This window comes from Odontomachus brunneus, unplaced genomic scaffold (assembly GCF_010583005.1).
Source record: "Odontomachus brunneus isolate Ranch 3 - 2012 unplaced genomic scaffold, Obru_v1 Obru_scaffold_044, whole genome shotgun sequence".
In the NCBI taxonomy this organism is placed as follows: Eukaryota; Metazoa; Arthropoda; class Insecta; order Hymenoptera; family Formicidae; genus Odontomachus; species Odontomachus brunneus.
In genome coordinates, this window is record NW_022639494.1 from 1,843,809 (window position 1) to 1,858,651 (window position 14,843).

At 43.8% G+C, this 14,843-nt stretch overlaps 1 protein-coding gene across 2 annotated transcripts in view; it reads left to right on the forward strand.

Annotated features, from left to right (window-relative positions):
• The first annotated feature begins 779 nt into the window (after positions 1-779).
• LOC116844635 overlaps positions 780-14,843 on the forward strand; it is a 68,584-nt gene continuing 54,520 nt past the window's right edge. The window contains exons 1-2 of one of the 2 annotated variants that reach the window (XM_032816444.1): positions 780-905; positions 1,850-2,034. In XM_032816444.1, coding sequence (XP_032672335.1) covers positions 2,022-2,034 — 13 coding nt within the window. In that variant the 5' untranslated portion in view covers positions 780-905; positions 1,850-2,021. The remainder of the gene's footprint in view (positions 906-1,849; positions 2,035-14,843) is intronic. The other variant, XM_032816446.1, reaches the window with a different exon arrangement.

Consider the following 14,843-nt stretch of genomic DNA (forward strand, 5'->3'; position numbering starts at 1 on the left):
AAATTAGATTTGATTCAGTATATGATGAATTTGTATACTATAGGTTTTTTTACACGAAAAAGTTTGGTTAAATAAATCAATTTCTGATGAAATGTAAACACGATTAAAAAATTTCGATTAAAGTTACCCGAATTCTATTTAAATTAATAAAAAATCTTGATAGTTCTGACATAACCTTAACCGAAACTTCTGAATCGTTCATATTTTATTTGAAATTAGTTTACCTAAACTTTTTTCCCAAACTTTTTTTGTGACAAATTTTTTTTACTTATAGGACAAAATTAGCTAGATATAAGATAAAGAAGTAAATTGGTAGGGTTTCCACTGTCTGTGAAAAGTCAAAAAGTCAGTGGATACTCACTGATTGTCATAGTGAAATTATCGATTCAATCAGTAACATTCTTACTTTGAGAAAAAAACAAAGAACTCACACAATGATATAAATTTAATAATAGGAAAAAAGGGCTAATTTGAAAATATAAGTTTTACCCTAAATGAAAAAATAAATTATTGAAACAGTCATATAAAATATTTTTGATAAATTGTAGGCTTCCCAATCGAAATCATGGTCCTCTTTAACGTGTTCGATTGGAAACATGTCAAAGTTTTGCATGAGGAACGTTTTTACTTGAAACGCCTGATTGCAGAGATGATTTATATCAAATTCCAAAAGCATGGATTAAATTTACAAAAGGACACGGAATATTTAAGCAATAGCTACTGCGGCTTGTTATGATAAATCTCTGTTTGTTTCCTTCTCTTCCATTATAGGGTCACCGCTACAATATCTGATGCTTATATATATAAATTTGTTATTATCCGTATTACCTAGAGTTGGTGATATTATCGTTGAGTTGGTGATAGGATCGTTTCACATTACTAGTTGAGCCTACAATTTATCAAAGGTATTTTATATGACTGTTTCAATAATTTATTTTTTCACTTTAGGGTAAAACTTACATACTTTTTCTTTTTGTTTTATATTTTGTTAGAGTTATGACGGCTACATCGTAATTTTTACTCAAACAAACTCCTGAAAGATTATTATTCTTTTAACGCTCTTGTCAACTATAATATTAAGAACAATATCGATATCTTTTTGTTTCACCCATCTCTTATCGTAGTTTTTTCTCAAACAAACTCCTGAAAAATTGTTATTCTTTTAACGCTCTTGTCAACTATAATATTAAGAACAATATCAATATCTTTTTGTTTCATCCATCTCTTATCGTAGTTTTTGCTCAAACAAACTCCTGAAAGATTATTATTCTTTTAACGCTCTTGTCAACTATAATATTAAGAACAATATCGATATATTTTTGTTTCACCCAAGTCATGATACTATTGCTTTGTAATTTGTTCGTTCTGTACAAGCCTTGAGTTTTTTATTTTTATTTAATTATCACTGAAGAGGATTCACGATTGAACCGAAACGTTTGATTATTTATATTTTATGTTCAATAAAATTACTCTATTTCCTAACAATAGGAAGGTTTTACCTATATGGTACAATAGCACTATTTTGTCTGTGCTTGAACTCAAATTAGCCCTTTTTTCCTATTATTAAATTCTTACTTTGATCCACTTTAATACAGACACTTTAATACAGATATCGTTAATTCCACTTGATAGGTTCATGCGAACGAACCGTTTCGATGGGTTGCCTCCGTTGGCCTTATTCTCCGCGAGGGCCTGCTGCTCGCCCGACGGCAACCGACGGTTGCAGCTATTAGCCGCCGCGAAAAAATAAATTAACGCGCCGGGATAACCATGCAAATCGTGCCTTATTTTCAAATTAATCCACGGTCTTTCATTATCGAAGGATCTAATGGATATACGATGTTCAAAGATCCGCCGAAGCGGTGCGTGGTCGTTGCCGAGATTGACCGCCGTAGGAAAGCAGAATTCAAAGTGTGTGTTTACAAGCAGTGACGTCATTTGCCCAGGGGGACACGTGTTGCCAGCCTGTCTGGCCGGATCGCACCGCACCGGTCGTGATCCTCGATAACGAAAAAACCACTATGATCCTATCAGGTATGGGTATAGGCTTTAAGCCGTAGCTGCGGGTAATCGACACCTTGTATGCGCGGACAGGCGGTACGACCGACGATTGTCGAGAGCGCGACCGGCAGTCGTAATGGAATTCGCGAATTTTCATTCGGAATGTGGCGGGAGCGCGCGCGCGGGGATAAATCAGATAGAAACCGAATCGAGAAAGTGCACGTCGCATAAATATACATGGCAATTCGAGTGAGCAGAGATCGAATCGCCGCCGTGTGAATAATTAAGTCAAACGGCGGTCGCCGAATAATTATTAACAGGAACCAAACCCCTTCGCGTCAATTTTTCTACGCCTGATTATAATCTACTAACTGACAGCTATTACTGATTAATGAACCGCGGTGAAAGTTGTAACTGATCGCGTAACGGCGCGATTGATTCGGTTTTTAATCTCGATGATACAGCCGTGTTGCACAAGATTTCAACGATACTCGGCGACATTTTCACGCTGGATACTGAGAAGATCTATTCATCGACAAAATTTATACAAATTATGATTATAATATATAGATATAAATTTGAAATCTAATAATTATTTGTCTAAAACGAATAAAGCTTTCCCCACGAATTTCTCGCAATATGTGATTATTCCTCTCCGCGAAAATATTTCTTCCACACTTACTGAAACCATGATTACAATCATTTGTGAAATGAATGTTACGAACGTGTACAATTTGTGTCCGTTTTCTTCAGAGATACAGAGTTAGTATGAACTGCGCAAATTATTTTATACCTCATGCGTGAACGAATTGGGGAAAAGACTTGCCGAGATCGTATGTCATCTTTTTGAACATGTTTGTAGCACGCACAAAATAAAATATAATCTGAAAATTTTATATCCCTTATTTTTTATTGTTAGATGTCGTTCATCTTCAATATATGATAAAAAAAATTGACGAGATACAATTTAGGAGATCGGTACGATTTCGGCAAGTCTCCCCTATTTTACTGCGTCGAAAACTGCAGGAGACGGTCCCGCGGCGCGTTCTTATTGACAAAGTTTGTTTTTAGCGCGCAGTTTGTTAAACTGCGAAATTACGTAATATTCGCTATCTTATTCTGCCAGTTGGTTGGTCGCGAGCGAGCGAGCGACTGCGTCGTAGAGAGCGAGGGCGTGGTGGTCCCTCTTACATTACGTTATTAACGTTTCTCCGGCGCAGAAAATGTGCACGGATCACTTGTTACTTATTACACAGGTATGCACCAACTGCAGCATCCAGAGTGCCTTGTCATTACACAACGACAAACACGATGAAAGTATTTTTCTCCGCTTTCAGAAAGCCGTAACATGCGGCGGCGGAATAAGCCCGCCGCCTGCTCCGGTTCCTCGCGCAAATGAGCATCGTTTTTCTTTCCCTCTTCTTTTTATTTTCCTTCACTCTTTGCGAACAGAGCATCGAAGTAACGTATCGCTTTCTCCTGATAAGAATACCTTCGACCGTGAAGAGAAGGACTCGAGGTAAATAAAAATGCGGAATCTGTCAGAATTTGGTGCGCGCGGCACTCTTGGCACAAAAAATTACGGACAAAGGCTGATATTTCTTATACCATCGACAGCATGCGCGGCATTGCGTGCGATATAAAAATTTACCCGGCGAGGATGACAGCGATTAACGATAATCATATTGTTTCGTCCTCTTCGAGTCGTTTAATGCTGAAATATGATACTCGAATGAGACACTTGGCATGATACTCGTCTTGTTCGCGTATCGGTTCAACGAAAAAGAACCAAGTAATCACTGATATATTTTGGTTATCGTCGCTATTAGGCAACCTCCAAGAATGCAAAAATTGGCAAATGGCGTGGAGATCCGTATGGCCGCGAATCCGACGCTTTCACTCTTTTCTCTCTCGCGATTTGATCGATCGCGTCTGGCGAAAGTATCACCGACACTACCGTCGTTCGGCGCGCTCCAGCACGTGTAGGACGAAATGAGATAGGCACGAAGGGGATACCAGTTCAACGGACAATCGATCGATGACTCCAGTCGTGATTCACGAGTGGAAAACGTGCTCGCGCCACCGTTAATTCCTTCATCACTTGCTAATCGCGAAGTCGAGTCTTTCGCCGTGGCATAGCGGTGGCCACATTTCCCGGCCGATTACACCGGGAGGCTCCTCCTCGTAATCCAAGCTCTATTTATAGGCATCATCAGCGAGCTAATAGTTATCCAAGGTAATGTCATCAGCCGAGTCGTGTGTATGCCGCATGTAATAATACTATCGATATCTTGCCGAGGAGTCATAATTTAGCCGTATCCACCGCGCCGGGATCTACCCCGCATCCACTCGGAGCCTGGCCATCATTGAACGATGTGATCCGCCTAACAACTATAATCTCGACCTAACTGGAGTGTACTTTACATACCTGCGCGATAGAACGCGAGGAGCATCTAATCTCGCGGGACATTGTCTCCTCAAGGTGAAATGTAGCCGGAGTTGTAACTGGACGCGAGTAACGTGTTCTGTACAAGCTAGATTTCTAACAGATTTCAATCAACTGTTCCCGTTACTACCTCCCGTAAACTACCTCGACGAGTTACTGAAACTACTGAACAATTTTGGAACGTTAAACGACTTTTCCCGCACAAAGGAGATAAAAGCGAACACGGACGGACAACCCCGCGGAGGCGGCGGTGGCGGCGTACGCCGTCTCACCACCACAGAGTTACGCGCGCGGAGATTCGACGAGAGACTTTGGCGTATAGCGAACCCCTGGAATTTTAAGTATCATATTTAAGCATACAATAGCGCGAGCGAGACCGCCACCTACGAGCCAGCGTCGCTCTTTGGGCACGGCCCCGAACGGGGATAAAATCGGGTCATAAGATACGCGAGTAAGATGCAGTTATCGCGGGCGCCGCGCCGCTCATTATCGCGCTGAATTTCGAGCGTAACGTATCCGCGCTGCCGCGACATAATTCGCCGAGGTGAGAAAGGTAAAGCGAGAGGTGAGCGTGCGCGACACCGCGCGTCCTCGTAATTGCTCGTTCCGGGGGCGTCGCATTATGGGTGTCTCACGTGGCTCGCCACATTCGTTCTACCGTGCGTGCATACGTGCATGCGTCGCTCGCGTCGCGAGCAGGAAGAGAAGGGGCCTTCATTTGTCGTGGAAGCGTTAATGGGCCGGTGTAAAACTTCGCGACGACAATGCGGAGCGGAGCCCGGCGTGTGGGCGCCGGAGATATGGGCCAGTCCGTCGCCCAAGAGCGGTCTCGCTCACCCTGCGCGCGACTCGTCTTAACCCTTTACTATACCCAACTTTTCTTATATTTAAAAAATTTTTCATATACATAAAATGTTTGAAGTACTCGACATATATAATGTGAAATTTTACTTTTCTAATTTTTTTATTTTCCCCAAAATAAGCTTATGTAATTCTGAGATCATATTGAGTAATTGCTATCGCTGCTAACATTACTAAAAAGAAGGCAGCCATATTGTGACTTTCACGTCACATTAGTGAAGACTGGAACAACATTCATATTGGAGATAATGATGAAACTGGATAGTGACTTCAGAGTCACCGTGGACAGTAGGGGGTTAATAACGACGAATCCCTCTCGTCGCGGAATACGGTGCAGCTGCTCGTTATTCGGAAAAAGCCGCAATTAAGCGAGTCGCGCGTACTTTCACGGCGTTTCTGTTATTGGGCCGTCGTACGCACCGCCGCAGCACGTAACTGCGATTTCTTGTACTTTGCTTGGTCGCGTCGCCCAACCGTAGAAAGTATCCGGTATTAAACAAGGGCATTATAATTTCCTTCGACGTGATATCACGTACCTTCGCGGCGTCGCGCGACTTTCGCGAGGATCTCGGGTCTCTCTCTCTTCAGTTCTTCCTTTCGCTGCATCCCCCTCCCTTCTTGTTTTCTTCTCTTTTCCATTCATGAGTAGATGCCAGCGATATCGATAGTATAATTCGCATAAACGATATTCAAAAGAAACTGTTTCTTAAGAAAAATTGTATTTTTCTTTTTATAAAATAATTGTTATTATCATGTAATAATTTAAGTTACCAAAATGTCTAATAAAATGTTCATGTTTGTTGAAAGAAAATTTTGCAAAAAGTCAATCAAATAACACGTTAGTAGACGATTAGTATTGCACGATCGCGATGATTTATCGCCTATAGGAATTTTTATAAAACCAAGGATTTTACGGTTTCTATTAACTCGTCAATCCCGCTCTCCCCGCGTCTCCGACGTGTACGAAGCGCCGACGCACGAGAACGTCGGCCGATCTCCATCGGCCAGCGATACATCTACGTCCACCTTCGTACACCGCGGGGGAAACTGCGTTACTTCTGTCACTCCGGCGGCCACCATAACGGACAGCGATGTAAATTGCGGACGCAACCTGCGCCCTTATCCCGTAGGAGGAGTGCTCTCGCATCGGCGATCGACATCTTCATAATGTTCCCGTCGCGCTGAAATTGACCCGGCCAATCGTGACAAACGAGGATCCCGCCGTCCCGACGCGGCGACAAAACCTTCCCCGCCGACGGCAAACACGTGGGCTAATAAGACACGTGATTCACCGGACTGCGTGGCGCATCGAGACGCATATCTCGCGTAATATGATCGCTGTGACGGCGACATAAACTCTCGATTGATCGTAAAACCAAAAGTGTGCGAGAGTTAGGAGAATCGTGTACGTGGGGGTACTACGAGCCGAGGCCGGCGGAAGATGCACGCCAAATGACAAACGTAGCCACAAATCTAAGAGAGGTATTATTGCAGATACTAGTGTATAATGGCTCCGTCAGTTCAAAGAAATAATGAACGTTATTATCGTTGCATCGGTACCTATAAAAGCGTTGATGGACTTTTGAAGCATCTCAAACGTGGATATATAAACTCACTGATATTTTTAATATGTAAATATATAAAAAATAATATATAGTAATGTGTGACATATAAATCATTGAGGGTCAGTCATTTAAATTGTAAAATATCTGTTGTTTTCACATATAACAGGAAAAATGTGTAAAGGATAAAATGTGTGGTTGGAGGGAAAGCGTGCGGTTTACTACAGTATTTATCCTGTTAAAAACAACAGAGAAATTTCGCAATCTAATTGCGTGACTTACATAATAAATAAAAATCGACGGAAAAGAGATTCGGCCATGTTACCTAATCTAACACACGTCTGTAATAAAAAGAAATGTTGCATGTTTTGCGAAGCGAACATACATGCGCGTTTTGTGTAATTCACAAAACTTTCCGCGAGCTGATTAACGCGGTCGCAAATCGATCGCAGAACGCGTGACGAGAGGGACAGCAACCTCGATTCTCGTCCGAGGGATCTCGCGCCCTTCGTTCTTCCTCCGAGAGCCCCCCTTGCGTGCGGAACAAAGATTATACCTCGTCGCATGCATCCAGCAAACTGCCCGACCATCTATATTCATACGACTCGTAAATGCGGACAACTCACGGACGCCTTCTAAGCGTTCTCGATGCGCGCGGTTTCGAGTTACCCGGCTCGGTTCCGAGGGATCCCGCCTCGGAACTTTTGTGTGTATTACAATTTGCAAGGATAAGCACCTACCGACGATTTCGACGCGTAATGGTTGCACGTATGCACAAAGGGGCGGTCGCGACGGCCCGGAGCATGTTCGACAGTGCTACGTAAAATATTCATAAAATATTCGTGAAAGGTGAAGGATACGATGCTGCGCCACGCGAGATCAAGTTCCTCGCTCCTTATTGTGCCGAGAGAAAGAGAGAAAGAGATTTTTTTACATTCTTCATTGAGAAGGCTGTCACGAGTGATGTGTGAGTCGTAAATAATTACAACAATAATTTGCGAACTGTATAAATATCGAATAAGTTACCACAAGCCGTGAAATAAAAAGAGAAAAATTCGGCATAACATTAATTCGCAGCGAGTCGAAGCTCCGGGAAGCTATAAGAAAGTCAAAGTGCTTGCAGAAAAGAATAATTCCTGCAATCGATATAAAGGACTGGAAAAAAATAACGAGTCCAAATAACTATTGAACGTGCATCGAATTGAACCGCAAAGCCAAGTGTGTTTTCTTGGCTGAATTTCTCTTACACGTTCCCTATCGTTTTAAGACTAAGTTTGTCTTGAAAACTTTCGAAAGTATCATTCAATTTTCATCGCTTATCACATGCCAAAGGAAGATAGAATGATGCTTTCAGTACGAAAGTTTTCAAAACGAACTCAGTTACTCCAAGACGAACTCACTTAGCCTAAGTCGCGTCATTTAACACGTTTTATTAAATGATAATTTATGCGTCTCTTAAACGTGTTAAAAATGACGTGACTTCTAACGGTAAGAAACGTAAAAAAGTTTCAATCAAATTACACGCTTGTGCGTTTAAAAATAACATACTTGGACTTGCAGTGTGGCGCAGCGGCGCTCTCGCTTTCGTTGCACCAGATCGCGGCGCGGGTCGCGTTATACTTTATGAAGTTCCAGCGTATATGGAGCGGTTCCATTTCGCCGGCCGCCTTGTTAACATTAAGCACCTATTCACTAATATTTCATACCTCGTTCGCGCGATACTCGAACCGCTCGCTCGGCCGGATCTGTCGCCGGTTCGAGAGAGCCGCGGCGATAACTCATGCGCGTACGAAGGCAGCCGTACGGGTTCGAGATGTGTATATTATTATCGATATACCCGTGTACCCGGTATTAGTCCCAGGTACTGACGTCGTAGCACGCGAAACCCCGATCCGCCGGTTGAATGATATAGAACAGTCATCGTTGCAATTGCTCATGCCTCCTCTCTCGCGGATGTCCCGCATCGGCCTCATTGAAGCGCGCGCGACGCGCACTGAATCTTCACCCAGCACAGAAATGTTCCAATATTTTCCCAGACATAACATTTCGGATAGAATGCCCAAATTTACCCCAGCATTGCTCTTCTGACTACGATGATATATATATTGGGGTTCTAAACACGAAAAAATATTTAAAAAATAAAAAATATTAAATACTGAGTATTTAACAACTTATTTTTGAAACATTTTCTGACTATTTTTGAGTATTTTACTGAATAATTATTTGCAATAAATAATTAATATACAGAAATTATTTGAGAACCCAGCATATATTTTATTTCTAATTCTAATATAAAAGATAAGAAAAAAGATATTTTGAATAAAAACTGTGAGAATAAAGAATATTTTGAGAAAGCTTTGAGTTTCCGACTTCGAATTGCATGTTTGAAAAATTACTCTATAAACAGAACTCATAATTATTTTGGGGAATCGGACCCCAATTAGGTCCCAAGAAATTTTCTCTGTGGGAAACTCGCGCACGGTACGCGTATCGCATACTTGTGTCGACTTCGACGTTGGGCGTATGTACGATTTGTTGGAGGCTAAAGCCCGATCGACACCGTCGGGATATATTTTATCTTGCGTTACGCATGTAGACGGGAAAGAGGTTCATGCGCTGCTATGCGTGCACGCTGCACGAATTAACGAGCGACGGACGCGGACAAAGAAGAGGTCCTCGAACGGAGAAATCGGTTCTACCTGCGTACGTCCATTATAGAATGCGCGACATGAAAGAGCGTTATTGATGGTGGGGAGTAATTAGTACGTCTGTCAGAATCGTTTGTCAAAGTAGAGATATGGCTGGCCGCACGTCGGCGAGAAAGAGAAAGACAAAAAGAGACCGCGTGCCAACGGTGAAGAAACTTAATAAATCCCGCAGGGACCGTTCGGCGCACCGATTTCGCAAGAACTCGTTCGGAAGGTACTGCTCCGTTACGCATTTTCATCAATTCCGACCACAACTAGTGGTTCTTGTTTGCTTTGCGCTCTTTATCGTGGAGACATAAGCCTGATCTACAATATGTTCTTTTCGTTCTGTTTCTTATTTTCTATCTTTTTCTGGCTTAAAGCTTAAGATTTGAGTCAGAAAGAGATAAAGAGAAAGAAGCAGGAAGCAAAGAGCATATTGTAGATCAGGCTTTATACGTCCGAGGTTGTAACAAAATTGCACGCAGTTCGCGGTTCTAATGTATTACCGCGAACTTGATTGTTCCGGTAATTTGAGAAATCATGACAAACGCCACGAGATTATTTGACACCAATATACGTTCGTTTTATATGTTTATTTTATCAGCATTAAAAAAATCTTAGCGTCTACATTGATGAAAAAAAATCTAATAGTAAATACAATATTTACTTGGTAGATACTAACAACATATTTACTTATATGCTAATATGTAAAATATTTTTCAAGAAAGAAAATATAAATTTTCCTAAAATCTTCTAAAAAAAATCTTAGTTTTCTCATGAAAGCAATTATTTATTTTGTTTAAATAAAAAAATTGAGATTTAAGTAAATATGCCGTTAGTACCCGCCAAAAAGAAATATTTTTAAACTTTTTCCTCTCGTTATAATTCAGATGATCTCCCACAATAATTGTAGATTCGAGTTAGAAGTATATTTCAAATATATGATTCTAAGTGGGAAAACCCAAAGTTCTTATTCAATATTCGATATTTTTCAAAATTCAATATTTTTCTTGATTCTCATTTTACATTAAAATTAAACAAAATATATATAGGCTTTCCAAATAATTACATATTATTCAGTAAAATGCTCAAAATATTTTATTTTTTATCCTAGAGAAAGAGAGAGATTTCGTAGTATTTCTGTTTTGGTTCTACAGAAAAGCTATGTTAAGATAAAGAATAAGAATAAAATTCTCAATTGGTATCATAGTAGGATAATCAATTTTGTAACAAATTTAGGTATTCGAATCAGTATCTAGGAACACTTGGGAAATTTCTGTACGAGTATCTACATTTTCGTCATTCTCTCTTTCGGACGCGTAAAGATGGACGGATCAACAGGATCAGACGGGATTAAGCGGGCTCAGGAAAGGTAAACGCGCTGAAGATTATTCTTTCGCGGCCGTCTATCGCGCGAAAGCTTTCACGATCGAGAGACGCTTCTCTTCCACACGCCGCGGCTTCCCACTCCCACGTATGACGCAGCGGACGGTTCAAGGTACGATTGTGAGAAAGACCTTAAGGACTCCTCCTAGGGCGTGGGCGTGCAGACGGACGCGAGAGATGTAGCAGTGGGGCGAAGATGAGAGGACGAGTACAGTGAGCCGGCCGGCCGGCCGGCCGGCGATTCAGCCGACAACGGGTTCGCCAAACCGCGGATGAGTCGGCGGACCCGGAGAAACGGAACACCTGAGCTTTCGTCCTGTCGTCCCTCCGGCCTGACCCTACCTCTTCCTCGCACCCCTTCACCGCCAATTCTTCCTCTTACCCCGCCGATGTACCAATCGAATCGCGCCGCGGCGCGTCGCGTCCTCCGGCTTTGGAAGACCGAGCCCGAGTGTGAGGACCGCGCTCACCGCGCCGAGGAAGGATGGCTTTGCACTAACTCACCCACGTGGGACGCGCATTTCCGAACTCTCTCGTCATCGACCCTTTTAGCTCGAGCCGCCTTACACCTCGCGAGACACCTACGAACAAGGTCGCATCCGCCGGAGGGATCGATCGCGAGATCCTGGAGGGTAACATCTGTGGCCCAAGGTCCGATCGAGGCCACCGCATCGAGAAGAGAGAGAAAGGGGGAGGGGAAGGGGGGAGGAGAGAGAGAAACGCGCAAACGGCGAAAATAATCTTCGACGCGGCATCGCAACGATGACCCAATTTATTTCCGATTCGCGAGAGCACGGACAGTCCGCACTTTATGCGCGGCATATTAAGGCTTAAGGACAACGGGATATGTCCCGGCGGACGGTGAGCGCGAATTCACGCGCGTCGTTCCTTCGTGTGCCCTCGCATGCACGACGTACTTTCGCGGTCATTTTCACTCCGTTGTTTCCAACGATGTTGTCTCTTTTTTTCCGGTTATTTCCGTTCTCTTGTTAATGCCGGCGCGTAATATTGCGATACCGCAATTGGCGTATCGGTGTGCCTCCTCTTCTTGTCTTTTTATTCACGGCAGCGACCGTTTCTTTATACCCGAGATGACAAAAAACAAAAGCGAAATGGCCCGGTCCTGTTTCAAGTCCCGTAGAAGATTATCCTTGCCTACCTGCTATCACGAAATTGCTTGTTGACCAAAAGTAGACAATAAAAGGACCCTGAGCGAGCGCTGTCGAGGAGAGAGACTCCACTTCGGCCTTAAACGATCGTACCTGCATTCGGACGGTTCTCTCTCTCTTTGCATATTTCTATCTACCGAGAATAACAATTAACGATACACGAACAACACGTCACGAGTTAATAAAGAATACGTAATTCGAACGACTCGAACATGCGTCAAATCAGCGGATTTTCGCGGTGTTTTCGTCGCGGTCGCGATGTCGTCTGTACGACATCCGGTTGTCGTCGGACAGGTGCGACAGAGCGAGATAAAGTCATCTCTCGCGGTTCCCCGTTATCTCGATTCGCTGAAAGATTTTCTTTGTTGCGCCGGAGAGAACAACTCCTCTGTCGTAATGATATCGTACGTGCACTCGCTCGCAACAGAGATAACCATTTGCATGTATCATCTATATATATATATATTATTGAGCGCTAAAAGGGTGCGAATTTTGCACGCGTCACTAGAGCAAACATACGTGCGGCGATAATCGTACGGGATTATCGTGACCTCTGTGTGACCGCGTATCAGTCGAATTCATTATCTTACTGCATTTCACGTCTCCGATAATATCGCGACACGTTGTCCGTCAACCGAGATCGATGCCGAGGATTTCTCAAGCGGATTTCGTCGCATACAAAAGAGAGAGAGGAGGAAAGAGAGAGAGAGAGAGAGAGAGACACAATCGCGTCTTTAATTCGTCAGCGTTCGATGACTCTTTGCTCGTTGTGATACGCGAACATCTCGCCCGCGATACCGCCACACACGCCGCCGCCGGCTATCTCGTTCAGTCTTCTCAAGGAATAAACGACGAGAAGGAAAAGGATAAGATGAATAGTACTCGTCCTATCGCGCGCGCGCGCGCGCGCTGCATTCGCGAGCAAAACAAATGGTACCGGAGGCCACCTACGTCCCCCTCGGCGTCCAACGAATTATCCGCCGCCTCTTTTCGTTCTACGCCACTGCGCGCGCTAATGATATTTTGCGACCCGCGCGCACTCGTTACCCTATCAATAATTCCCCGGCAACATGCATGACATATACGTTCCGCCGCGTAAAAATCCCCGGCGTGCACCTCCGCCGAGATATTAGAGGCATTCTTTGCATTTACTCGCGATCCTAATTGACCGCACAGCAACAACCCAATACACGGAATGCACGCCCAACCCTTTCGTGAGACGACGGTATTCGCCTCTGATCGCCGGTAGTGACCGGCTTCGCTGCGCTCCGGTAATTGTTGAGAATCGGTAATTGATATTAAGATAATTGACACCAGAATCGGTAATCGACATTATATGGCGCAGTCGCAATTAATGTTACACACACCGGCGGGTTAAGCAACACGCGTCAAGAACTTCCTGATACATACAGGTGTCGGCTTGTACCCGCTAAGTCTTCGACGTCAGTTTTCCGAGAACACGATGGTATATACACATACACGTCGTACCGGAGAACTCGAAAAAGTGATTCCCAGACAATTAAATGTATTAGACGGCGACACACCGGATCGGTGCAGAGGATGTAATGATGTAATGCGCGCTTGTTGCGCTTAACGCCGCGCGCGAAATTATCATGTGAAAATACGTCATTACGGGAAGGCGCACGCGCGCAGCGACGTATGTCTTTCTTGGAAGTGTAATCTGATTTCAGATTCCCTGAAGAAAAGTGTCCAGGGCCTCTCGTTAAAAGCGTATTGAAAGTCACCCGTAGTTCCGGCACGCCGTCAGATCGCCTCGCCATCTAAAAGCGACACCGCACCGCGGCGGAATTAGTTTGAAACCCTCGCGGGCATAGACGACGTTTGCGCGCTCGAATCGAGATCGACGGCTGCTGCTTGCTGGTGTACGTGCGTAAATTAATGCACGTGCGCGCGCGACAGTACACGTGCGTATCGCTTGGTAACGCCCGTGCGATCGCTTATTGGTTGCCAATCTCGACACTTTTTATTCGGCTTAAGAGAAATTGGAAGCCATGCGGGGTGTGTACCCACCGGTGCGACACCGCCGGTTGTTCATCGGTTTTAGATTTACGAGGAGACCACGAAATCGTGTCGACTCGCCGATATGGCTGACCGACAAGCTGCTGGAAATTTCGTTGGAATGCGACGGAAATACACCCGCAATTTAAGCAACTCGTTGTATCTTCTCTCTCTCATTTTTTTCCGGATGACCAGTTTTCGCTGAGAGGTCGCTCTTGTTGTTCGAAAATCGCGCCTAGTGTCAGCCCGCTTCGAGGGCGCGTTCTTGCCCGAGGGTGGATGGGACAATACTATCGCGATCAGAGACGGAACGCCCGTGCCTTGCGCTACAAATTGCAATATGCAAATTTAATAAGCGCGCGCCGAGCTGCGTCGTTGCTCACCGCGCGAATCTTCGCTGTGTGCGATTACCGGAGCACCGTATCGGTGCGTTGTCGCAGGGCAGCGTTGACGCGCAACACAGCAAGATTTATTGAGTGATCTAGTCCAGACAGACTTTCATGATTATCACGACATAAGACAATCGATGCCTGGAGTTTTGCAATTTTTGTGCAAAAGAAAAAAGTTACTAATCTTTTAGGCACGCATTCACACACCGCTCTTTTATTTTGAATTTGGAAGAGTCGAGTATCATGACAAATCAGTTGTTTTTGTTAATTTTATATATATATATATATATATATATATATATATATATATATATATATAT